Source organism: Miscanthus floridulus, chromosome 10 (genome assembly GCF_019320115.1).
Source record: "Miscanthus floridulus cultivar M001 chromosome 10, ASM1932011v1, whole genome shotgun sequence".
Taxonomy (NCBI): domain Eukaryota; kingdom Viridiplantae; phylum Streptophyta; class Magnoliopsida; order Poales; family Poaceae; genus Miscanthus; species Miscanthus floridulus.
Genome location: NC_089589.1, coordinates 24,902,619 through 24,928,378, shown reverse-complemented (window position 1 = coordinate 24,928,378; position 25,760 = coordinate 24,902,619). Strand labels below are relative to the sequence as shown.

General features: G+C 43.5%; 2 protein-coding genes across 4 annotated transcripts; both read left to right on the top strand.

Annotated features, from left to right (window-relative positions):
- Nucleotides 1-2,481, top strand: LOC136486379 (actin-7). 2 transcript variants are annotated; one of them, XM_066483255.1, is made up of 5 exons: nt 1-116; nt 747-818; nt 908-1,301; nt 1,387-2,000; nt 2,119-2,481. In XM_066483255.1, exons 2-5 carry the CDS (start codon nt 759-761, stop codon nt 2,182-2,184), a joined length of 1,134 nt encoding a protein of 377 aa, XP_066339352.1. In that variant the 5' UTR covers nt 1-116; nt 747-758; the 3' UTR covers nt 2,185-2,481. The 2 variants fall into 2 exon arrangements, with proteins under 2 accessions (XP_066339352.1, XP_066339353.1); XM_066483256.1 differs by having other exon boundaries at nt 48-116; nt 756-818.
- Nucleotides 2,482-12,168: 9,687 nt separating this feature from the next.
- LOC136488543 (trihelix transcription factor GT-3a-like) lies at nt 12,169-25,048 on the top strand. 2 transcript variants are annotated; one of them, XM_066485446.1, is made up of 3 exons: nt 12,169-12,334; nt 13,485-14,935; nt 24,847-25,048. In XM_066485446.1, the coding sequence occupies exon 2, from the start codon at nt 13,583-13,585 to the stop codon at nt 14,891-14,893; it is 1,311 nt and encodes a 436-aa protein (XP_066341543.1). In that variant the 5' UTR covers nt 12,169-12,334; nt 13,485-13,582; the 3' UTR covers nt 14,894-14,935; nt 24,847-25,048. The 2 variants fall into 2 exon arrangements, with proteins under 2 accessions (XP_066341543.1, XP_066341544.1); XM_066485447.1 differs by lacking the exon at nt 24,847-25,048 and having other exon boundaries at nt 13,485-14,983.
- Nucleotides 25,049-25,760: the final 712 nt, after the last annotated feature.

The following is a 25,760-nucleotide window of genomic DNA, read 5'->3' as shown; positions in this document are numbered from 1 at the left end:
CTCCTCACTTGGCCGCCACAACCATTTCTCCCCTGTTTCGTCTCGTGCATTCTCCGTGGGAGCGAGGCGGACTCGCGGCCGGCGGCAGCGGCAGGCAGGTTCTCCTAGATCTCCGGGTAAGTGCTCAAAGAAAAGAGGGAGGGTTATAGAGGAATTATTTCAGAATCTTTCTCCATTGCCATTTTGGTGGCGTCGAGTTTAGTCTGAAACGCTCAGCTCATCCCATTCCTGCGCACAGTAGATCAGATCCGATTTGTTCCTGCGGCATTCTGATTGCTGGGCCCTTGTTGCCGATTAGTTATCTACATAAACAGCGGGGAAGCTGTTCTTGCGGGTTCACAAGAAGAAGACAAACAGTTTTGCCATCTTGCCTCGCAAGGATAACCGCCCGTTAATGCGTTTTTATTTCTTGATTTCTGGATAAAGATAGTTATTATTCGATTCCTGGATAATGGAGTGCCATTAATTGGTCCCTGCATATCGTGGTATTGGTTGCAGAAACTGTGCCGGTTCTGTAGATTTAGACGAATCACAGTGTCAAGAGAGACAAGATTCACCTGAATCCTTTTGTTAAATTAGAAAATAGAGATGATCCAAGGTCCTGTGTCTCTCAGTGTAGTCGTGTAGAGCGTTTTTGTCCTGTTTCCTTTCTGAAAATGCAGTTATCAAGCATTCTGCTGTTTCCTATTGAGATAGATGTTCTGTTACTGATTTTTACCCTTTGTCTCCTTGTGTTTTTGTTCCAGAATCTGTAGCAAATGGCTGACGGCGAGGACATCCAGCCCCTTGTTTGTGACAATGGAACTGGCATGGTCAAGGTTTGTAGTTCTTGTTCATGCTGGTACTTCATATTCAGCAACCTTGTTCTGAAGATTTAATGACACGCTTTCTTACAAACTATTGGCAGGCTGGTTTTGCCGGCGACGATGCGCCAAGGGCTGTTTTCCCAAGCATCGTTGGACGTCCCCGTCACACTGGTGTGATGGTTGGCATGGGGCAGAAGGATGCGTATGTTGGTGATGAGGCCCAGTCCAAGAGGGGTATCCTGACTTTGAAGTACCCGATCGAGCATGGTATTGTTAGCAACTGGGATGATATGGAGAAGATCTGGCACCACACCTTCTACAATGAACTCCGTGTTGCGCCTGAAGAGCACCCTGTGCTGCTGACTGAAGCCCCACTCAACCCCAAGGCTAACAGGGAGAAGATGACCCAAATCATGTTTGAGACCTTCAATGTTCCTGCCATGTATGTCGCCATCCAGGCTGTGCTCTCCCTGTATGCCAGTGGACGTACAACTGGTAATGATTCATTCACATGATGACCAAATTTCATTAGGACCTGCAAATTTTCCGTCTTAGTTATGTATTGCTGTTGTTCATTCAGGTATTGTATTGGACTCTGGTGATGGTGTCAGCCACACCGTGCCAATCTATGAAGGTTATGCCCTTCCTCATGCCATCCTGCGTCTTGACCTTGCTGGGCGTGACCTGACTGACAGCCTGATGAAGATCCTCACTGAGAGAGGTTACTCCTTCACCACCACTGCCGAACGGGAAATTGTAAGGGACATCAAGGAAAAGCTCGCATACGTGGCTCTTGACTACGAGCAGGAGCTGGAGAGCGCCAAGAGCAGCTCATCTGTGGAGAAGAGCTACGAGCTGCCCGATGGTCAGGTGATCACCATTGGGGCAGAGAGGTTCAGATGCCCTGAGGTCCTCTTCCAGCCTTCCTTCATTGGTATGGAAGCTCCTGGCATCCACGAGACCACCTACAACTCCATCATGAAGTGCGATGTGGATATCAGGAAGGACTTGTATGGTAACATTGTGCTCAGTGGTGGCACGACCATGTTCCCTGGTATCGCGGACCGTATGAGCAAGGAAATCACCGCCCTTGCCCCGAGCAGCATGAAAATCAAGGTGGTGGCACCGCCTGAGAGGAAATACAGTGTCTGGATAGGAGGATCCATCCTTGCCTCCCTGAGCACCTTCCAACAGGTTAGAAACTTACACTTTCTTTTTTTTATTTTCAGTTTCTATGGCAACTATTGCAACCGTTCAGTAGTTCCAGTATGTTCTTCCGTACTAAAAACATGCTCCAATATTTATGCTACAGATGTGGATCTCAAAGGCTGAGTACGACGAGTCAGGACCCGCGATTGTTCACCGGAAGTGCTTCTAAGCTCAAGGCCCGTCCCCCCCTTCGGCTCCATTTTATGTATTCCTTTCCAGCGAGTGCTTTTCATGTAAGCTACTATGTGTGAGATTGCAGGCCTTTTGAGGAGGCAATGTTGTTGGATTTATATTTTGTGGATCACTACAATGCATGCATTGCTCCAGATCCTTTCCATGCCAAGTTTGTTGCTAGTGGTGAAAACATGAACCACCAAAAAAAAAGAGGTTGGAAATTATTAAAGTACCTAGGATCATATTGTAACTGTACTTGTGCTGAGTAACATTATTATTGGTTCTCTTTGTACATCCATCTCTGAGACATGCAATTCGTTTGATTGGTTTGCCTTGCTACTTCTGTGAATGATTTCTTGGCGCTGGTTGTTGTGACATTGTCATCCCACCAGTTTCAAGCTTTTGAATGGCAACTTACCTGGGATTACCTTTGTGAGTCCCCAGATATGTGGATTTGTCATCTCTGAATCTCATGTGCTGCTGCCTGCTGCCTGCTAAAGTTGTTCCCATGTTACTGTTAAAAAGGTACCGTAGCGAGTGCATGAATTCAGGAACATGGGCTGCCGGTTGCCCTGTGCTGTGCCCCAGTCCGAATGTCTGCGCCGACCATGGGCAGGGCTGCTGCTGCTTTCGCAGGAGGGACCAGACCATTTGCTCCTTCCAGCTTTCTTTCAGTACCCACGTTCTCTAAATGACACCTTTTAATTGTGGCTTTTGATTGCAATTACTTATGATATGAGCATTTTCAGCTGCCGTGCAGCCAAAGATTCTGAATGATCGTCGTGCATTGGCGCGGAGAAGTTTTTGCATTGGTAATTGTCTTGTGTATACTCTCTCTCATTTACCCATAATTCTTCAGGTGTAGTCCTATTTACCATTTTACCTGATGAGAAAGCAGGTAAATAGTGTCAAAAAAACCAATCCCACTTTTGGTTTTCTCCAACAACTAAAAAGAACAAAATGTGGGTATTTTTTTTTTACGATATTTATTTTGGTTCGTCCGTCTGCCCACGCCTGCGATCCCACGACATCTCCCGCATGCATAATTCTTCTTGATTAAATATTGCATGTCATGTGATAGAGTAATCATGGCAAAATAGAAAGTAAAAAATTATTGTATTATCCATATACACATTGCATGTTTGCATGCAACAACATACATGGTAACGAGCAAAAAGAAAGAGAATTAACACAGAAGGAAAGAGAATTAAGAAAAAATAAACCTTTTTGTATTTATGAGAACCTCGTTAAACATGTCTACATTTAATTACTTTCTTCTTTGCATTTGCAAAAAGGACAGCTTTTTTCTTCTTTCATTTGGTTTCACGCTCACGTGTTCCATCGCTCTCGTTTGCTATTTCAGATAGCGTGCCCGTGCGTTGCTACGGGACAACTAAATGTTTTATACTAAAAACACACGGATCGCACGATAAGATAACAATACTGTTAAATTAAATACCGACGTTAAAGTAATATTTAATTCAAAAAGCAAAGTTCGTGAAATTAACATAGTCACGGTGAGCGCGGCGTCGCAGGCTCACAAACTCTACTGTATAGACTTTTTCGTGATATGGCTAAGATAATATTTTATATCGACAGAAAAAAATTCTCTAATATCCATTTCTTTCATGCGCCAATAAATCGATGAATAAGTTCCGCTGCATCTCCATATAATCCTGTACACACAGGTTCGAGTATATATGTAAATATTAGTGCCTATTACATGAATAATACTACGTGTCTTAAAAAATCTCTCATAAAATTTTAAAACAAAGTATGTTATACTCACCGTATAAATATATGTGGCTTTAGGACTATTCCACACAAACATATATTGTAGAATAAGGTATTCACTTGAGTGTCTGTTTCAAGATGTTGAATTAGGTATTGTAATTCTTAATTTCGACACATTTTTCAGGTCAAGGTAACTGAAAGGATCAAGATGTCCAAGAGAAGGTGAATTGGGCTAATTCTAAATTTCTTTGCAATAATTAAACCCTACGGCTAGTTCAACTTCACCCCTTATGCTTAGAAAGTGTTTCTAATGTTTTACCGCAAAAAAGACTTGCAACCTAAGTTTCAATCCTACTCTAGCATGACAATTCTATGAATATAAAGACAAGAATTGAATTGCTCAAAGTAAAGAGAGAAGGAGGAATGCGGCGATGTTTTACCGAGGTATCGGAGAGTCGTCACTCCCCACTATTCCTCGTTGGAGCACTCACGCGAGGGTGTAGCTCCCCTTTGATCCGCATAAGGATCAAGTGCTCTCTATGGGTTGATTCTTTGACACTCCGTCGCGGTGAATCACCCACAACCGCTCACAACTTGAGTTGGGTCATCCACAAGCTCCGCCGGATGATCACCAAGCTCTCAATCACCACCAAGTCGTCTAGGTGATGGCGATCACCAAGAGTAACAAGCATAAACTCTCACTTGACCACGACAAGCCTAATGAGAAGGGTAGATGTACACTTTGCTACTCTTGCTTTCATTAATGAGAGCTCTCTCTTGGATTCTCAAATCTCAATCACTTCACTAGGACATTGCTCTTCTTGCACTCTCAAGAGTGTTTCTCAGCTGTTAGAATGAGCAAAAGTGCCCCTCACACGAATGGAGGAAGTATTCATACATCCGTATTCAAAATGAACCGTTATGTGCCTTTGCGGGCTGACCGGACGCTCCGATCAGTTCTCCCTGAAACTCAGTGTTTAAGTTATGACCGTACGCGTTTGGTCACGATTTTTTCTCTCTGGAAGGTCACGATTTTCTATCTCTGGAACCTTACTAGAGTCGACCGAACGCTGACACCCAGCGTCCGGTCGCATTAGACGATTTCATCTTGATCAAATAAACTGACTGAACTCTGCGCTAGCGTTCGGTCACATCAGAACCAGCGTCCGGTCAGCATTTGACCCTCCATTCAATTTCATCTCATAATCATATGTGAATGAAGTTTGCTCCAATTGGTCTAAGGGCTTTTTAGGAGTTACCTAGTGCTTGATTTAGCAAGTGTGCACCACACCTAATCCACTGGACTCACTTAGGTCAAGCTACCCCTCCATACCCCCTTAATAGTACGGCCAAAGGAAAAACAAAGTCCTAAACTACTCCAAGTGTAGGGGCATGACAACCAAAACAAAGTCTTCAACTCCAAATGATACTTAGAACTAGTCCATCCTTAACCTTGTCGTCCATCCTTTGAAAACCAAAACAATTTCCATCGTAGGGGCATGACAACCATGATTGCCCAATCAATTGCCATTACCGTGACCTAGCTCAATTGCATCTGCAAAACACATGTTAGTCACAATAATCACGTATTGTCATTAATCACTAAAACCCAACTAGGGGCCTAGATGTTTTCAATCTCCTCCTTTTTGGTGATTGATGACAATACCACCTCGAGTACATGAAAGAGATAAGGTTTTTAACATGCTTGGTTCATATAAGCTTTTGACAATAAGAACAAAAGAGTTAGGCAAGCTTATATGACCCAAGCCAACATGATATACTCAATATATATGAAATAAGCATGAGTACAAATAATAAAGCTCATTTGTATCGGAGTAAAACACAGAAGTAAAGCAAATAAGCATAATACAAGTGATATGACATATAAATAATTTAAAGTAGAGAGCACACATGTCACATATCACATTATTATCATGATCACGTAGATATCACTATCACATAAATATAGTTCGATGCATGAAAGTAAACACATGAATGCATAATAGTGTATCACACATAAAAAACAAATATAATAGATAAGCTAAACTCCCCCTAGATAAGTCGCTCCCCCTAAGTCTAACATACTCGATCCCTCTCCCCCTTTGACGTCAAACACCAAAACCTAAGGGTCGGTCGATGGGGCTACAGCGGACGAGTCAGGCGCTGAGGTATGAGGAGCGAGCTGGAACTGTGTGCCATCATCATCTAATCCTAAGCTCTAAGCAGTCTGACCCTCTATAGCTGAAAGCGATGCTGAAGCAGTCTGGGTCAGATCAGGAACTGGTGCGGCCTGAGACTCTGCAGGTATGACTGTAGCAGGCGGTTCTGATGATGCAACTGAAGAAGGGAGCGTCTCTATACTCCTGGTATTAGGTGCAACTATGAAAGGACCTGAGACATGAAGATATAGTGGAGTAGGCTGCCCTGTCAACTCACTAAATGTAGCACCAAGACTTCTAGAGATTGTAGTTTCTAGCACAAGCAGCGAGGAAGTCTGAGCCGGTGTGAAGCATGTCTGAAAAGGTGTGAACTACGGGGCTGGCACTGGTGAGGCAAACCACTGAGACACCTACTCTGTAGGAGAAGAAAACTATGTTGGTGGCTGTCCCTAACTCTGAAGCCCACTGGGCTGTAAAGCTAGAGTCGTAGAAGTGGTAGCAGGCTGCCCGATCTGGGGTGAAGGCTATGGCGGTGGAGCCCCAATAGCTATCACAACATGCTGCATAAATCCGAGGAGCTGCTGCTGCATGAGGAGCTATTGCTGATGCATGGCCTACTGCTGCTGCTGTATAGCCTGCTACTGTCGCTAGAACTCATCCTGCCTAGTTTGAAACTATGCAAATGTAGCAATAGTCTCCTAGGCCTAGCGAGCCTGATCCTGCCTCATCCACTTAAGTATAGCAAGGAGAGCAGAGTCTGACTGTGGTGTAGGTGGAGCTAAACTGGAGCTACTGGCCTCATGGTCATATCGTCATGGAGGCATCTGAGGGATAGCCTAATAGTCATCATCTGAGCTGTCACTGGGGTCGCTCTTGACCATCCCCTCCTATTGAACATCTAACTGCTCCTCCTCTATAGCTGTTATGCCCCTGATGGTCTCATCCTGCTGGGCTGCAGTCTCTGGCACCTCTAGATGACAGTGCGGCTGGCTAGGTGTCCTCACTGCACTATGGTGGAGCATCTGAGTCATATTGTATACAGGGAACTCTGTAGTAGCACCACTGTACTCTGCTAGCATCTTAGGTGGTCTCACTGTAACTGCTCTATGAATCAAGAATGTAATCCAGTGAGCATAGGACAACTATCGGTGACCTCTAAACCCCTCTGCAATAGTATCCTCCATCTTTGATAGTAAGAGATCCCAAATATCAAAAACAGTCTGCTGCATCAGAGAGTTCGGTAGTCATAACTGTATGCGAGTCAGGCCCTCGCGATATCCCATCCTCGAAAGCAGGGTCCTCCTCATAATAGCATCAAGCACTCTAGCTGTAGGAGTGAGGTCTCTGGGTGTCCTGCTCAACCCCTCACCGAAAGACTCTATGAAGCAATGGCGAACTAGATCTGTAGGGGGTACAAGACCACCGTGAGGGCGTCTAGGAGGATCTGTCTATCCATAGCACACCTCATGTAGCCGGATGGGCTGCTCCTGAAGCCTGTGTATCTCTCTAACCCTAAAGCTCATCAGCCTATAGTCTTGGCCTCTAAAAGCAAAATGTATAAATTTGTGCTGCAGGTCAATCCAAAGTGTAGCATAGAACTCACAGATCTAAGATGGAACATATAAGCCTGTCCGTCCGAGTAAGTCTGTCAGCCCTGGCAAGTAGGGTAGGTGAAAGGTCCTAATGGCTAGAGGGGGATGAATAGCCTATTAAAAATTTCTACAATAATACTTAACAAACTGATTAGATAATTATAAAGCGAAGCAAGTGTTGCGCTAGCCTACTAAAATAGCAAGCCACCTACCACAATTCTAGTTTATATAGTTTCTATCCGTACAAAAGCTATGACACTAAACTAAGTTAATGTGCTCTCAAAGGCTAACTAAAGAGCCATACTAACCAAACTAACAAGCTCTCATAACTAGCTATACTAAAGAGCTTGACAACTAGTTTGCGGTAAAATAAAGAGAGTGAGCAATTTTTTATACCGCCATATCGAGGAAGGAGCCAATCAATCACAAGAATAAATAGCAATGAAGACCAATCATCTCAGAATTAAATGATGAACATAATGATTTTTTACCGAGGTTCACTTGCTAGCCGGTAAGCTACTCCTTGTTGTGGCGATTCACACACTTAGATGTTCACGCGCTAATTGGCTTCACATGCCAAACCCTCAATAGGGTGCCGCACAACCAACACAAGATGCCTCTAAAGATGGTGTTTCGAGCCTTTGCATTCTATTTTTCGTAATTGATTTCATCACCTTGTAGGTGTGTGGCATCCTGAGGTTTTGGGAAACCTTGTGAGACGGCTCTAAGTATCCCAACATCTAGAGCTTCTAAATACGCCTCTATACAGATTTTTCAATAAGAAAAATCATCCCCCTCAAAGATAGGAGGAGGTACATCCCCGTGAGACATCTTTCTCTAGGCGGTTAAGCCTAAATACGTGAGAAACTGACTCTGATACCAATTGAAATGATCAAGATGCCTAAGAGAGGGGGATGAATTGGGCTAATTCTAAATTTCTTTATAATAATTAAATCCTACGATTAGCCCAACTTTACCCCTTATGCATAGAAAGTGTTTCTAATATTCTACCACACAAAAAGACTTGCAACCTAAGTTCCAATACTACTCTAGTATGGCAATTCTATGAATGTAAAAACAAGAATTGAATTGCTCAAAGTAAATGCTCAAAGTAAAGAGAGAAGGAGGAACACGACGATATTTTACCGAGGTATTGGAGAGTCGCCACTCCCCACTAGTCCTCGTTGGAGCACCCGCGTAAGAGTGTAACTCCCTCTTGATCCGTGCAAGGATCAAGTGCTCTCTATGGGCTGATTCTTTGACATTCTATCATGGTGAATCACCCATAACCCCACAATCTCTGCCAGATGATCACCAAGCTCCCAATCACCACCAAGTCGTCTAGATGATGACGATCACCAAGAGTAACAAGCATGAACTCTCACTAGACCACGACAAGCTTAATGAGAAGGGTGGATGCATACTTTGCTACTCTTGCTTTCACTAATGAGGGCTCTCTCTTAGATTCTTAAATCTCAATCACCTCACCAGAACCTTGCTCTTTTTGGCACTCTCAAGGGTGTTTTCTAGCTATTGGAATGAGCAAAAGTGCATCCTCACACGAATGGAGGAAGTATTTATACACCCGTGTTCAAAACAAACCGTTATGTGTCTCTGCGGGGTGACCGGACGCTCTGGTCATGTTGACCGAACGCTCCGGTCAGTTCTCCCTGAAACCCAGTGTTTATGTTGTGACCGGACGCTGGACAACGTTCGGTCAGCACTAACTGGACGCGTCCGGTCATGATTTTCCCTCTCTGGAACCTTACTGGAGTCGACAGGGCGCTGGCACCCAGCGTCCGGTCACTCACCTCTCAGCGTCCGGTCGCACCAAACGATTTCACCTTGATCAAATGAACTGATCGGACTCTGTGCCAGCGTCCAGTCACACCGGAACCAGCGTCCGGTCAGTATTTGACCCTCCATTCACTTCCATCTCGCAATCATATGTGAATGAAGTTTACTCCAATTGGTCTAAGGGCTTTTTAGAAGCTACCTAGTGCTAGATTTAGCAAGTGTGCACCACACCGAATCCACTAGACTCATCTAGGTCAAGCTACCTATCCATACCCCCCTTAATAGTACGACCAAAGAAAAAATAAAGTCCTAAACTACTCTAAGTGTCTCTTCAACTCGAAACGACACTTAGAACTAGTCAATCCTTAACCTTGTCGTCCATCATTTGAAAACCAAAACGATTTCCATCGTAGGGGCATGACAACCATGATTACCCAATCAATTGCCATTACCATGACCTAGCTCAATTGCATCTGTAAAACACACGTTAGTCACAGTAATCACGTATTGTCATTAATCACCGAAACTCAACTAGGGGCCTAGATGCTTTTAGCAACCAATGGTGACACTTTTCTTAGTGGTGCATAATTTTATGGTGCACCTCTTGACTATCTGAGTAAGGACAAGTTAGCACTGCAAAGCCTCAGAAAAGCTGCTGAGAAGACCAATGTTGAGTTTTCCTTCACTATGCATACTGTCGACGAAATATGGTCGGCAGTCTACCTAGGGGTATGCCCAAGGTAGTAGATTATCGGCAGACAAATGCGCAAGCCACAAACAAGACGGTGACGCAAGACAGACACGAGGTTTTATCCAGGTTCGGCCGCCAAGAAGGCGTAATACCTACGTCCTGCGTCTGATTTGTATTGCTGTATGTCAATGAGAGATATTTTTTAGAGGGGTCCCCTGCCCGCCTTATATAGTCCGGGGGGTAGGGTTATAGATCTGGAAACTAATCCTAGTTAGTTACAATTGCCATATGTGGCCGGATAAGGATTTCTATTCTAACCGACCAGGATCCTGCTTGGTCACCAAATCCGTCTTGATTCCTTGTGCGGGACTCCGATCAGGTTAACTGGGCCGCACGTCATCTTTCGGGTAGACTGAACCCATCGATCCGGGCCAGCCCAAGCTTAGCCGTAAGGGTATAGGGGTTAATACCCCCACACATACTAAAATCTATATCCCCGTTTATCATTGTCGATGTTTTTGATGCAAAGCAATTCAATATTACCATGATCAGATATAAGTTTGAGTCTCTTGTGAGTAATCTTATAAAGGAACTCTCATCCTTTATGTGATCTGTCTTAAGGATATTGGCAGGACTATGGACCCATGTTGTAATATCGCACCAAAAAATATCCACGTTTTGTCCACGATTTGTTTCCCATGAATATATGCGGGTACTATGATAACACTAACTACACCGAATAAAAGATTAGAGAGAATTTGCATTGCCTCTAGAAGGATTTATTTATTAAGTTCTTTGGACTCTACATGCAGTTTTAAAATATATGTTTGCATGTCTTACCTCGTATCCTAATTCAAAATTTTATAGTTTAATTAAAATATTTATGTGAGTGTATATATATAATTTTCAATACAAGAATAATCTATGCATGATCTTCTTGAAAGATTTCTGCAATGTAAAGACATCTTCGTTTTTCATGCATGCTCGTGCTAACGCTACGATAAAAACAAAAAGGACAATATATTAATTAAAAAATAAAAACAAAACTCATGCTCAAAGTAAAAGAGATAAATTATGGATGCTTGAAATTTTGTCATCCATTATCTACTGGCGTGCCTATAAAATAGATTGAATAAATAATTAAACATAGATAGAAAACTAAATTAATGAAAGGATTATTGTAAGACATCAATCATCTCATAGCTTCGGACAATATCGTAAAGCTACTAAAAACTGTAACCGTGCCCTCACTTCAAACATTGTCCAGATAAATAGATTACAATAAAAGAAATGGATAAGGAGATTTTCTTTCTGCCAATATAAAATATTATCTTAGTCGCATCACTGAAAGATCTATAAAGTAGAGTTGTGAGCCTACGATGCCGCGCACTCTGTGACTGTGTTAAATTCATAAACTTTGTTTTTTTATTAAATATCACTTTAACGTTGGTATTTAATTTTTACAGTATTGTTATCTTATCGTACGATCCGTGTGTTTTTAGTATAAATTATTAGTTATTTCATAGCAACGCACGGACACGCTACCTACCGGGAAAAAAAAAAGGGACAAACTGACCCATTTACTGCCACAAACTTTCCGTCCTGCTTTCGAAAAGACGGACTCCTAACTACTATCGTGAAGGCGCGACACTGACGTCGGCTCTATTGGGCGTACAATTTCACTCTGGGCCAAATTATGACGGGCCAACTCCGCCGGGCTCGGCCCAGAACAGCCGCCAAGAGCCCCGAGACGGTGGGAGGCGGGTTGGTGATTTTGGTGGGCCAACAGAGGGGCCCACACTAAAATAACCCACGCGCCAGGGCCAGGGCACCCGCCCACAGTTTTATCCCACCGCCGTGCCTGACACGCGGACTCCACGTTTCACGCCCCGCATGTCAGAGAGAGCGGCCGGACGGCGTCCCCGGACACGCACGGGCACGGCGCGTCGCTTTCAGTTCGTGCTCCAGCCTTTCGGTCTAGTTTAATGGTTTTTCCGTCTACTAGTCGTCGTCCGTCCGCCTCCGTCCTCGTCGGCTCGGCTCTGGCTGGTGGCTGCCAACCCCAAGAACAGCCCTGCCTAGGGAAGGACCGAAGGGGAGCTGGGGAGGTGCGTAGCTGGTGGCAACCGGACAGAGGCGCCGCGGGACTCTTCTCCTCGCCGTGCCGCTACGGTGAGCTTGCCCCCTCGCTTCCTTTTTGGGACATGGTATGTTGTATGTACTGCTGTGTGTGGCTGCCGTCCTTTTTTTTTTTGGGTGTCTTTCTCTGCTGCCGTTTCGGTGAGGCCAATGTGCTGTTCCTGGTGTGGGGGGAGATCATGGATGGAACAGGCCTTAGTGGAATAGTGGGCAGGTGATTCTTGCTCCGTTGGTAGGCTGCTTGTTTGTAGGAGTAGGACTACCGTCGTCGGCGCAGATTCGTTCTCGTCGATAATAGGTGTCGGGGGAATCGATGGGTGATGGGGTTCCTTCTTCACCTTTGATTGAAGCTCCGCGAAGTCTCGGTTATTTAGGGCATAGTATGAGATCTATTGGGGCTAGGCGAAGAAATGGTTTCCTGGTGGTGGTACTGGCTCTGCAATTTTGCCCTGTTTGGACGTATCCTCTTATCCCAATGAGAATTTGATGCTTGCTACATCACTGTTATCCTAAATAAAATCATTATTAGATACAGATGGCTCTTTTGGAAAGAATCTGTGTCTTGGGTGTGGGGAAGCGCAGCTCCTTATGTTCACCTTTAGATGGCTACCCATTTAGGAGGCGTTTGTTGTCAACAAACCCATTGCTGAACCACGAAAAGACTGCTACCACTAGCTATAGGTATCACCACACTAATTTTGTGGAAATTTTCAGATAGTGAAGCCAGTCACTTACTCACTTCTCAAGGGCTCACTGTTACATCAAAATGGCATCTTTGATGACTAGGTGAACAAATGGTTCTCTTATATAAGTCAATACAGCTGATTTGGCGCGGAGCCGTGTTTGCCCTGTGTATAGTTCAGAATTGCACAGTGTCCTCTTGCAGTCCCTGCAATGTTTCCTTTTCATGCTGCCGCACTCATTTGGTTACAAATTTATGATATCATCAATGCCATCAGGAAGATTTGATGGGCTGAATGGTTTCATTTGTATACCACTGAGCAATTTATCTCTAGAGAAATATAATACTTAATTGTGTCATCAAATTCCACATTTTTCCTTTGATCTTAGGCGATCCTGCTAAAAATTTGAACTCTGTTTTTGCTGTGTGGTTTCACACTTATAAAAAAGTGAAATATGCATGAAATGGATTTTAAAATTTCATCCCAAATTGCTTTTTCAGGTGCCACCATGATATTGATGTGAGTTTTGGGGCACTTCCTGCATCCCTTATATGGTATTAACAATATTTTTAATTGTCTGGGTGATCCATTTGAGCAAATGGAAGGCAGCGACCTACCCCCTGGAAACATGTTGCAAGGGGTTCCCTATGATACTTTAGACTTACGTGGCAGCTCAATGCAAAAACATGCTCCAAACTCTGGAAAACAGATCTTCAGCAGCTCCCAGATGCCGGGGACTTTCACAATGTCTATGACCAGGGCTACAGAGCCTGATGACTTTACTGGATTTCAGTTCAAAGAACATGGAAAGAGTGATGACCACCACCACCAACACCATAGTCATCACTCAAAGAACTGCAAGAGTGATGGTGAAGAACATGATGTGGCTGAAGATGCTACTGATACCCCAAGTGGCAAAGGCAAGAAGGGCTCTGCATGGCATCGGATGAAGTGGACAGATTCAATGGTAAAACTTTTGATTACAGCAGTGTCTTACACTGGAGATGATCATGGTGCCGATTCCAGTGGTGGCAGGAGGAACTTTACAATAATGCAGAAGAAGGGCAAATGGAAGGCGATATCGAAGGTTATGGGAGAGAGAGGCTGTCATGTGTCACCGCAACAGTGCGAGGACAAGTTCAATGACCTTAACAAGAGATACAAAAGGCTGACAGACATCCTTGGTAGGGGCACTGCTTGCAATGTTGTGGCTAATCCATCACTTCTTGATAGCATGAATCATCTTTCTGATAAGATGAAAGACGATGCAAAAAAGATACTTAGCTCAAAGCACCTATTTTATGAGGAGATGTGTTCCTATCACAACAACAACCGTGTAAATTTGCCTGAAGATCATGCACTTCAGCATTCACTACTGCTTGCCCTTAGATGTAAAGAGGAGCATGATCCTCGGAGGGATCCAAGTGGAGATGCTGATGAAGACGATCAAAGCGCGGATTCTGATTACGAGGAGAATGACGAAGAGCAACATCCTGTGCATACAAACATGAGGGAGCCCTCAACGCACAAAAGGAAGCGCCACAGTGATGTGGCTTTGGTCACATCAAGCTCTCATGAAGGCAGTGAGAGGTCTGATCCCCATGGTGTCACAGTGGACATCAACAAGGCTTTCACAGATGCAACCAACATGGTTTTGTTGCAACAGGACTTGGCTTCACAAGCCATAGAGATTCAGAAACGTCGCTTGCAGATTGAAGCAAAGGAACTGGAACTCACAAAGCAACGTCTCAAGTGGGAGCGGTTCAGGAAGAAGAAGGACAGGGAGATAGAAAAAATGGCATTGGAGAATGAACATATGATGATTGAGAACAAACGCTTGGAACTTGAGCTGAGACATAAGGAGTTAGAGCTAGATCTTAAGCTGAAAGGCCAGGGGAACCATCCGTAACTTTTGCTTGATCAACACTACAATATGTAAGATGGTAAACAAGTAAGTGGGCTTTTGAACTATCTTTACTAAGGAAAGGCTTTATATTCATCATCTTGAGCAGCTGTTTTTTTTTATGAACCTTTTCCGTTTTAATTTGCTAGATATGGAACTCATTCTTGTTTGTGTTTTCTGTTAATATAGACATCTTTTTATCTGTATATTTAAAAGTGCATCAATGTTTGTCGTTGAAGGGAACCAAAAACATGTCATTAGTTTTAAGCTAGGCGATTCCTAACATTTCTGCTCATATTGGATTTGCATATAAGAAAAGCATTGCTTTAGTCAAGTTGTGATTGGCTACATTGCCTGTATCTATGCTAACTAGCAGGAACCCTGCGCAATTGCGCGGGCTAGGAAGCATAAAAATGTAGCATGAGAGGTTACAAACAATGTAAAGCACACAGCAAAGATTAAGCAATTATTTTTCATGTCAGGACAGAATAAATTTCTGAGTAGATATTAGATGGTATGAACCGGGAAAGATGCTCTTGATTACCACTCTCGATGCCTTTAGATATCCACATTCAGAAAGCTTGAATTTTACAATTTTATTGAGTATGGCATGACGTACCCATGTGCTAAAAACAGCGTTGGTACACGAGTATTACCGAAATTTCAGAATTGCCAATATCCATCCTTGTTAGGGTGCATCACTGTTGACAACTTGAGGCTGTAAAATAATCTTCTTGTAGGTAAGGTGGAGCTTAAGGTGGTAAAAGAATCTTATCACCTGTAAGCAGAAACAAAGAAAATTATATTGGTGAGGTATTATTGATCACATTTGGACTGGTAATGGGAAGAATAACCTGAGAAGAATATTACGAAATTCCGTTGAAACTGGTCTTGTTTTGCTAGGCTCATGTAAAATTATTATTATGTATAAAACAGGTTAAGGTCCATGCTTAGTAAAAGCAAGAAAAATTTGCTACAGGACATGTAAAATGATGCCGAGTTAGTGGTGAATACAAAAGAAAACATTCTGGCTTCAAGCTAAGGGCGCCATTGGTTCTGGACGTGCTTTGCCTTGCTTTGCTGACACGGATGGGAATCATTAGCTTGTTGCATCAAGAAATCATTAGCTTTCATAGATGACGAGATCATGAGAACGTTTATAACATGTGACATACCGACGTGATGGGAATTGCAGTGGTTCTAACATATACACATCTAGGTTTCATCAAATGTTCAGGAATCAAATGCTAAGTCGCTGTCAGCATTGAAGACATCACTCATACTCTAAAAAGTAACAGTTTGTTCGGGTAGCATCAATACTTCTTAATGACCAGTGGAGGAATTCCGTAAACGCATAGAACTATCGCGTAGCACTTCGCTCGATGAGTACTGAGTGTCGAATTTATATTTTTTTTCCACAGGAGGCAGAAGGCTAGAACTTATATTTATAGTTAGGATTGCTAAGGTAAAACCTAAGTGTATCCTAGGTAAACAATAAATATGGTTGAGTGTGAACTACCTAAACTAACTACTAGACAAGCTACACTAGAGATAGCTAGGTGGAAGAGCGAGCGATATATCTTTCAGTAACAAAGGGTAAACTAATGACTAGAAGAAATGCGCAAGTACTTGGGGGCACAACCCGCCTACCAATTATGAGAGTTAAATATACAAGGTCTGCCATGAGCTCTACGATTTAATAACTAGACCTAATGTGGTGGAATATGCAGGATGGACAAGGCTATCACCACTTGCCAATTACCACAATCTATCCGGTGGCCTAGCCATATCCACAGGTAATCTATAACCTAAGCACATCGTTTAATCTATAGGCTTACTACTTTGATCTGAGCTTCGATGAAATAGGATCAAAGTACCCAAACCAGACGGTGGAACCGATACTAACGAAAGACTACTAACTAAAAGATAACATATGCTACTAATGCCGAGCAATAAGCACCTAAGCTCACTAATGATGAACAATAATGAACAAGTGTTTAAGCAAATCAAAGCAATAATACTAAATAAAGTACTGAATAAAGTAAATGCTAAATGAAAGAATTACAAAATAGCTATACCAGACCCAGAAGACTCTTCCGGACTCCGAGAGAAACTTCGCTCTTGCTCTACTCCACTACTAGACTACTTCTACTACTAAGCTACTAAGCTAGAGAGCTTGGAGAGCTTGGAATTGAATGGTGCACTTCTCCACCGAGCACGACACCCTCTATAGTGTAGAGAGGCATGGGGGGTGCTTGTAGGCAACTAGGAGGTCGGTTGGGGTGCCTTGGGCTCCGGGCGGCAGCATAGGGACGTCGGCCGACCCTAGGATGCACCGTCTTTGCATCCTATGGTGCTGGTTGGCTCCCAAAGGCGGTTGTGAAGCTAGCACGTGCCAAGTTTTGGTCGGTAAGGCGGTTCCAAGGTCGGTTGGTGCCTCCCAAGTCTATGACGGTGGGCCGGTGGATCCACAACAACTCCATCTCGTCCATCGGTGCAAACCGACTTAGATCAACGCATGAGAATGCTTCTGGAGCAGCTCCCACAGATCGGTGACACGACAGGGGCCAGGGTGGCGCCGGGCGGCACCCATGTGGGGCCGGCCGGCGTGGCATGTGGGCCCCTGGCCCCATTGCCACGTTCACTTGCTCCCTATGTTCATATTTGACACCATTTTGGCCTATTTTTGCTATAATTTCCCGCATACAAATAATTCTACAAGCACCAGTGGAACTAGGTGAATTATAAATAAAATGCAACACATGTGATGATGATTTACCTCATTTTATCATGCTTTTGGGTGGAATGTTGATGGTAAAAACATGTGTCAGTGACCATCAACAAATAGTATAACTGAAAAGCATCTACAAACAATAGGCAGTAATGCACATAATATGGTGTGAACTCACTTATAATTCCATTATTTTGTATACCTGGCTGGATAACCTTGCAATATATTATCAGTATAGCTATGGTATGGTGAAGCCTATACACAATATGTTCATGGTAGTTTAGCCATCTTAGCATGCATAGCCAAAATAAATCAAAATTATATGTTCATTGTTGTCTGTCATTTGAGTGCGCGCTATGATTACCAGAGTTTAGGTCGACAGATGGTGCTCTATGTTGAAACATCTTGGTCCTATATGTGGTCATTCTGAACTGCTTCCGTGCTGCAGAGTTTGCAAGTCAACATTATTCAGCTTTTGATCGGTAGCATTTCCTGCACCACAAAGCAAAACCAATGGATATTTATGTACATGCATACTGAAGCTGCAAAGGTAGCACCTGTTAACGTATACATAAGTAGCATAGAGGAATAGTTAGATGACTGCAAGGCGCTGAACTGACGCAAAATTAGCAAGCAGGGCCCTTTTGGGCATTTCGTCGGTCACTTGAAGGGCACAGAACACCAAGAGCAAAGGAAACAACAAATGGGGAGCTCACGGTGCTCAGGGATGAAGGAGAAGCAATTGAAGACACCACCATCCCATCTATGCTAGGAGATTGAAGCGCAATAGAGAGGAAATGGTAGTTTACCTCGTCGTGGATGCCAGATTGGGGCTCCGGTGTCATCCGCGCCGTGTGGAGAGGCGCTCGCTCGGGCGGCCTTCCTTGCGCCGTGGCCGCGCAGGTGGCCTGGTGCTAGGCGCGACGACGGCTCAGCACAGGGTCAGGCACTCTGGTGGGCAGTGCGGGAGGCGACCAAGGATGGGGCGAGTGTGGCGCGAGGGAGAGGTGGAGGGGACGACGAAGGTAGAGGGAGGCGCTATGGCTGCTGCGGCGGCGGAGGAAGCGTGGCGCCGGGGCCTGCGTGCGTTCGGAGCGGCCCTATTTTCAGCGTTTGGGGGGGCTGGAACTTCATGGAAGGTTCCATGGAGGCAGTGCTCTGCTGGGCGTTGGTTGTGAATCGGAGGGATAGGAAAACTAGGCGACGTGGCTTCTCTAGGGAACAAAAAAATGTTGTACAAAAACATAGATAATGGTAGATGGTAGATTACACCCATATAAATGCTCTAGGAATAACAGACTATTTACATTTAAATGTGGAAGAATTGTGATATTCATCCTGATGCTACCCTGACTTCACAATGCATATAAATGCTCTAGGAATAACAGACTATTTACATTTAAATGTGGAAGAATTGTGATATTCATCCAGACGCTACCATGACTTCACAATGCTTGTGCATGATGTACTTGTTGGTTATTGGGGATGATCAGACATCCTTGCCGCTTTTGGCAACATCCGGTTTGATATGGCAACATCCATTACCATTTTCACTTAAATTGAAAACTCTAGTGTTAGATTGATCTCCACCGGTTGGCCCAACGGCTAATTAGGCCCTTGATCCACGCCCTAATCGGGGGCACCTAGCTATTCTCCTGGCTGATGGGTCCCCGTCGCACAGCACTATAAAGAGGAAGGTGAGGGCCGGGGCGCAAGGTACGAGGTTCACCACAGCCGCCAGCGCCCCACCAACGTCCTAACCCTAGTACGATCGAGAGGGTGCGCTATGAGCGACGGGAAGCGCCACCGCCTTCGTTGCCACCATAGGATCGCGTCTCCACTGCACAGCTACCTCTACTCCGACACTCGAGGCCACGTCACTGCATCGCTATGGCCGTGACTGCGCTTGGCGAGGTACATCGACAAGATATTGTCTAAGTCAAGTTTTACCCATTGATCTACGCCTAGATGATCCTATAAATTCTATCAATGGTATCGGAGCCTTATTAGGTGTAGATCTAGCCTTTGGGGTAGATCAGAACGAGAAATTGAGAAGGAGGTGATTCAAATCGGATCAAACTCCAACCCTAACCCTAACCCTAGAAGAATGGACGGAGAGGGGAGGGACCTACCCGGTTTTCTCGCCGCCGTCACCATCGTCGTTGCGCGGGAAGAAGCCCTGTCGTCGCCTCATCGGCACGTGGGGAGATAGCCGAGCTGCGCTTGTCGCTGTGCGCGCGAGCCCGGGTCGAGGGCACCGTCATAGGACTGCTCGATGGCGGCATGCTCACCCACTAGGGAGCGCGTGCTCTAGCGAGGGGACCCACGGCGGTCTGCTACACTGAGGGCTAGCAAAGGAGAAAGGGGGAGGAGCTAGGGTTTAGGGCGAACCCCACCGCAGCGCGCGTCGGAGACTAGGGCACTGTCGCCCAGACCACTCGACGGCGGCGCACTCAGCCCAAGGCGAGCGCGCGCGCTGGCGAGGGGACTGGCGGCGGCGTCGCTCCGCTGCTCTTTCCTTTCTGTGTGCGGCAAAGAGAGAGAAGGCAGGGGAAGAAATGAAATTACCTAGGGTTTACAGGGAGAGGCGGCCGGGAATCCGTTTTGTACCTGTGACATCGTTGGGCGTCCATCGGATCAAGATGGACGACTCAGATTGCACGGGCCACTTTTGGCCTAGGCGAGGAAGGAGATTCCCGGTCTAGGCCCAGGTTGCGGCCTAGGCACGGGGAGCGGGCGCGCGCGCTGGGGCGAAGCAGGCGGATGGGCCGTGTTTCACGCCGCTAGGTCGCGCGCGCGGACGCGCAATAGAGATGGGCCACGGACTGTTTCCCCATGCTGGGCTGAATTAATGGTAAACGCTGATTTAAGTTATCCTTTTTTCAGAAGCATATTTTGATGAATTTTGTCAAGTTTTGATGTTAAATCTCTGTCAAAATTTGAACCTACGGAATAATTTTTTCAGAGAGTAGATGAGTACAGTAAAATGCTTCTAAAAAGTAGATAAATTATTTTTTCATGTTTCCGCTGCAAAGTTTAATGTTGGTTATCTTGTAATTAAATCCGAACTAACAAGAGAATTTAATTTAAAGAGCAGTTACTTTTAGTAAATTATGATTATGTTTATCCTCTAATTAAATTAGAACCAACGAAAAAATTTAAATGAGAGGAGTAGTCCGATTTGTTTATGTTAAATTATGGTATTATTATTTTCTGACCAACGTTGATAACAATATTATAATAAGTTTAAGGTTGAAGTTTAAATCTCTGATAAATTTTACATCAACATGGTCAATTTTTCAAAGAGTAGATAAAGACCAAGAAATGCTCCTGAACTAATAGAATGTATTTAAATTTGAACCAATGGGAGATTTTAATTTTGAAGAGTAGTTATATGTCTTTCAAGTTAATTTATGAGTTTTATGCATTAATTCTATTTTCTGCCCAACAGTGGTGTAGAATTGATGCAGAAGCATCTTGTAAGTTTTATTTTTTAACCGATGAGATCACTCGGCTGCATGCCAATGGGCTGTAATGCTAGGGTATGTGAATGAAAAGCTTGAGTCAAGCCAGTTTAGGATAGTTTTTTGTTAGTTTACTAATTTTCTGATTAAATTGGAACCAACGGAGAGATTTAATTGGAAAATAAAGTATAAGTGAATGTTTTAGTCATCATGACTAAATTTTTCATTACGGTAATTTTTATATAGATTTATCTCGCATAGGGAGAAGTTTGGCATAGTACTTATCCCGCATAGGGAGAAGTTTTCTCGCCACCGTCACCACCGCCGTCGCGCATGGGGAAAAGTTTGGCATAGTACTTATGCTAGTCAATCCTACATGGTGGGAGAAGTTTTGTGATGACTCATATTTTTGTATCCCACATAGCGACAGAAGTTTGGGTAACTCTTATGTTATCCTAGTATTGACCATGGCACAATAAAAATGCATCGTCATGGTCAATACTAATCAAAGGACAAGAAAAAGATGCAAGCGTGACTTGCAAAAGTACAGTTAATAAAAGACCTCATCGAGTTCTTGAAGTGGAATGAGGAAAGTGTACTCCTATACGGATCAAGAAATAACTTTATTTGCATGGCATAATCATGTGAATGAAGTAAGTCATAAGTGTCTCCTCGTTCACAGTTTTCTAAATAGTTCTCAAAATTAGGGCAGTATAGTTCATGCCATATTTCGAGGGGGGAGAATTGTGAGATGAATTAAGAGTAAGAATTAAGATAAATTAAGAAACTACTCTTCATTAAGAGTGAGATAAAGATTTTGATGAATGTGATCATTGGTCATAACAATGATACCCCTAAGCAGAGAAACAGCTAAATTCCTAGATTTTTTAAAGTTCTGAGAGGAAGATAGCGTAGTCAGCATCAAAGATATTAAAGCGGTGCTTAAAGCGTCGTATAAGGTTTTAACAGATTGAACCCAAATAAGAAAATGGAAGATACACTATCTTTATAAAAGATGGGACGATATGGGGGAGCGCGGTATGTAGAGACCTATGACTTGAAGAGAAGCGGGACTGCGTGCCCACTTCTGTGATTTAAAACAACAAATTTCTCGATACTTGTTGATGTTGTATGACTTATACAACACCCATTGTTGACTCTTCGAAGAAGATAAATAATGTAAACAAGGATCTTGTGATACAAGAGCCTGTAAAATCAATTGCCTCTTGGCAATGAAGAGCAACAACAGCCCCACATGAAAGTGCCAGTAGCTGAGGCCCCAGAGGTCTAAAAAATTTAGTAAACCAGTTTTCTGATGACTATGAAGTCTATGTTAGTGAAGAAATTCAAATGGAGGGTGATCTCACCTCATTTGAAGAAGTCATGAGAAGCATTTACTCGTTTGAATGGCAAGAAGCTATGGAAGTTGAAATGAATTCGATGAATACCAATGATGTTTGGGACTTAGAAGAAATTCCTAATGGAGCCAAAACAGTAGGCTGTGAAAGAGTCTACAAGACAAAATGTGACTCCAAAGGAAATGTGAAAAGATATAAAGCATAACTTGTAGCAAAAGACTTTATGCAAAGAGAATGAATAAATTACGATGAGAGTTTTCTCTCCAGTCTCATGTAAGGATTCTTTTTAATCATAATGGTGTTATTGGCACATTATGATTTAGAGTTACATCAGATGAATGTAAAGACGACATTCCTCAATGGGGATTTGTATGAAAACATTTACATGGCACAACCCAAAGGTTTTGTCGTGGAAGAAAAAGAACGTATGGGATGCCGCCTGTAGAAATCCATTTATGGGTTAAAACAAGTCTCTAGACAGTAATATTTGAAGTTGATGAAACGATAAGAAAGTTTGGGTTTAAAGAAAATGAGAAGGACAATAGCGTTTATACGAAGTTCTAGAATAAAAAATTCTTTTTCCACATCCTGTGTATAGATGACATCCTACTCACTAGTGGTAATGTTAATCTGCCATTGGAGAAGAAGTCTTTGTCCTCAAGTTTCAATGTGATCGATCAAATGAACACGATTCCATATGCTTCAGTTATTGAAAGCTTAATGAATGTACAAGTAAGAACTTACCCTAACATAGCTTACGTATCCGGGATATTTTGGCAGAAGTCCAGTCCAGATATAGATCACTGAAATAGAGTTAAGAATGTCTTGCAATTTTTGTAAAGTATCATAGGCCCCATGCTGAGTAAGAAAGAATAAGTACTCTCAAACAGTTGTGGGTACAAATGTTAAGTTTTGGCGAGATGTGTAGTGAAATCCACAGTAGTTGCTAACACTCATAGTTGGAGTATTATTGTAGAAAAGCTCTAATAAAACAGTTGTGGTGTCATCAATGATGCATACCATAGTATAGCTTGTCATGAGGCCTCAGGAACAGGCAAAAGTGGTTAAGGGAATATGTACCCGGATTTAACAATGGTAGTCAACAACAATAACCATTTAAAGTAGTTAACTCCTAAGACAACAGGTCAAGTGTGTTGCCAAACACATTGACATTAAGTTATATGTTGTAAAGAAGAAAATCCAGAATCATTTTAAAAGCATTGATCATATAAGTACCAAGCAAGTACTTGCAGATCCGCTTACCAAAGGCTAACCACCCAGTGCGTTCAGAGAACACACAGTCGACATGGGTTTACAGAAAAGCCTATGATTTCTGGATACTAAGGGCCTAGTTGAGAATCTATTTCAAAACAGAGAGGTGCATTGTAGCTATTTAATCTAATGGCAACTGACCGTGACGATAAGGCATGCTCTATGCACTGATCTGCGATGGAATGTGAAAAAGATAAAGTAAGTTAAGTTTAAATCATAAGGTGATATCAAGGGGGGGAATGTTACATTGATCTCCACCAGTTGGCCGAACGGCCAATTGGGTCCTTGATCTGCGCCCTAATCGAGGGCGCCCAGCCGTTCTCCTGGCTGATGGGCCCCCGTCGTGCAGTGCTATAAAGAGGAAGGTGGGGGCCGGAACGCAAGGTACGAGGTTCACCGCAGCCACCAGCGCCCCACCGACGTCCTAACCCTAGTCCGATCAAGAGGGCGCACTGTGAGCGACGGAAAGCGCCACCGCCTTCGCCGCCGCCACTGGATCGCGTCTCCACTGTACAGCTACCTCTACTCCGACACTCGAGGCCACATCACTGTGTCGCCCTGGCCGCGACTGCGCTTGGCGAGGTACATCGATAAGGTATTGTCTAAGTTTTACCCATTGATCTACGCCTAGATGATCCTATAAATCCTATCATATGGTTCTTAAATTGAAAACTCTATGGTCCCCTGTGATGCTGGAACACTTGTAGATGTGAGATAGATCTTTTATGTGAGTCGTTTGGGAATCACCGAATAATGTAGCTAGGATTTGCTACCATTTTTTGTGTTGGTTCCTTTACCAGTTGTACATATTACTGTCCAATATGTATTTGGAACGAATGAGTTGTTTCTTCCTACTTCTGTTTGAATGAATCATGGGTTAAGCATTCTTCATAACTAGCAACAGGATCTTTGTTCATTAGCTTTGCAATAAGTTCCATAGTTGACAGCTCGAAGATCCTAGGTAGCGGATGCTGGTTCTTAGGGGTACTGAAAGCCCAAACATTGTAATTTACATGGTTTTTAATTTAGTCCAAGCTTGGTGATTTGTTGCTTATTGCTTAACTTAACCAGACGCTGGTTGTCCTGTGCTTTGATGGTGAGTACTAATACTCATTCTTTTTTCTGATGTTTCAGGTCGCGGTTGGGCTTCTGGAAGAGAGAGGTGGTAGATTAGAGTAGACTCTGACAACCATTCCTGTGCGTATGACTTTGTTCTGTGTTCTTTCTGTCTTGTGAGATGTATTTGTTGGGCCTACTGCTTGTAGCACCCCCTCTGCGACAGTAGTATTGTTGGGTTTGATGTGGTCTATAGGGCTGTGTTTAGTTGGATGAAGTTTAGGATTTTGGCTACTGTAGCATTTTCATTTTCATTTGATAATTAGTATTCAATCATGGATTAATTAGGTTCAAAACGTTCGTCTCGTGATTTCCAACCAAACTGTGCAATTAGTTTTTTTCGTCTATATTTAATGCTCCATGCACGTATCGCAAGATTCAATGTGATGACTACTGTAGCACATTTTAAAAAAATTTTTTAGAATTAAACAAGGCCGACTCTGACTTCCAACTTGCCTAGCTATTTTTTTTCTTCAGCACGTATATCAAGGTGATGTGATGTGGCTTTGGCCACCTCTGAAGCTGTCATGAAGGGGCCTAGTTTGGGTTAAACCATTACTGCTAGTGAGACCTTTTTTTTTTTTGTGAGAGCTCTACTGGTCCCCATGGCATCACAGTGGACATCAACAAGGCTTTCCCGGATGCAACCAACTTGGCTTTATTTGTTGCAACAGGACTGACTTCACAAGCACTAGAGATTCGGAAACGTCGCTTTCAGAGATTGAAGCGACGTAACTGGAACTCCAGAAAGAAACGTCTCAAGTGGAAGCGATTCAGGAAGAAAAAAAGAAAGGGAGAAAGAATGGCACTAGAGAATGGGCATATCAACATTTCACATTCGAACTTGAGCTGAGACATACAAGCAACTAGAGCTAGTGCTTAAGCTAAAATGCCAGGGGAGTCATGCATGATCTGTGGTTGATCAACGCTTC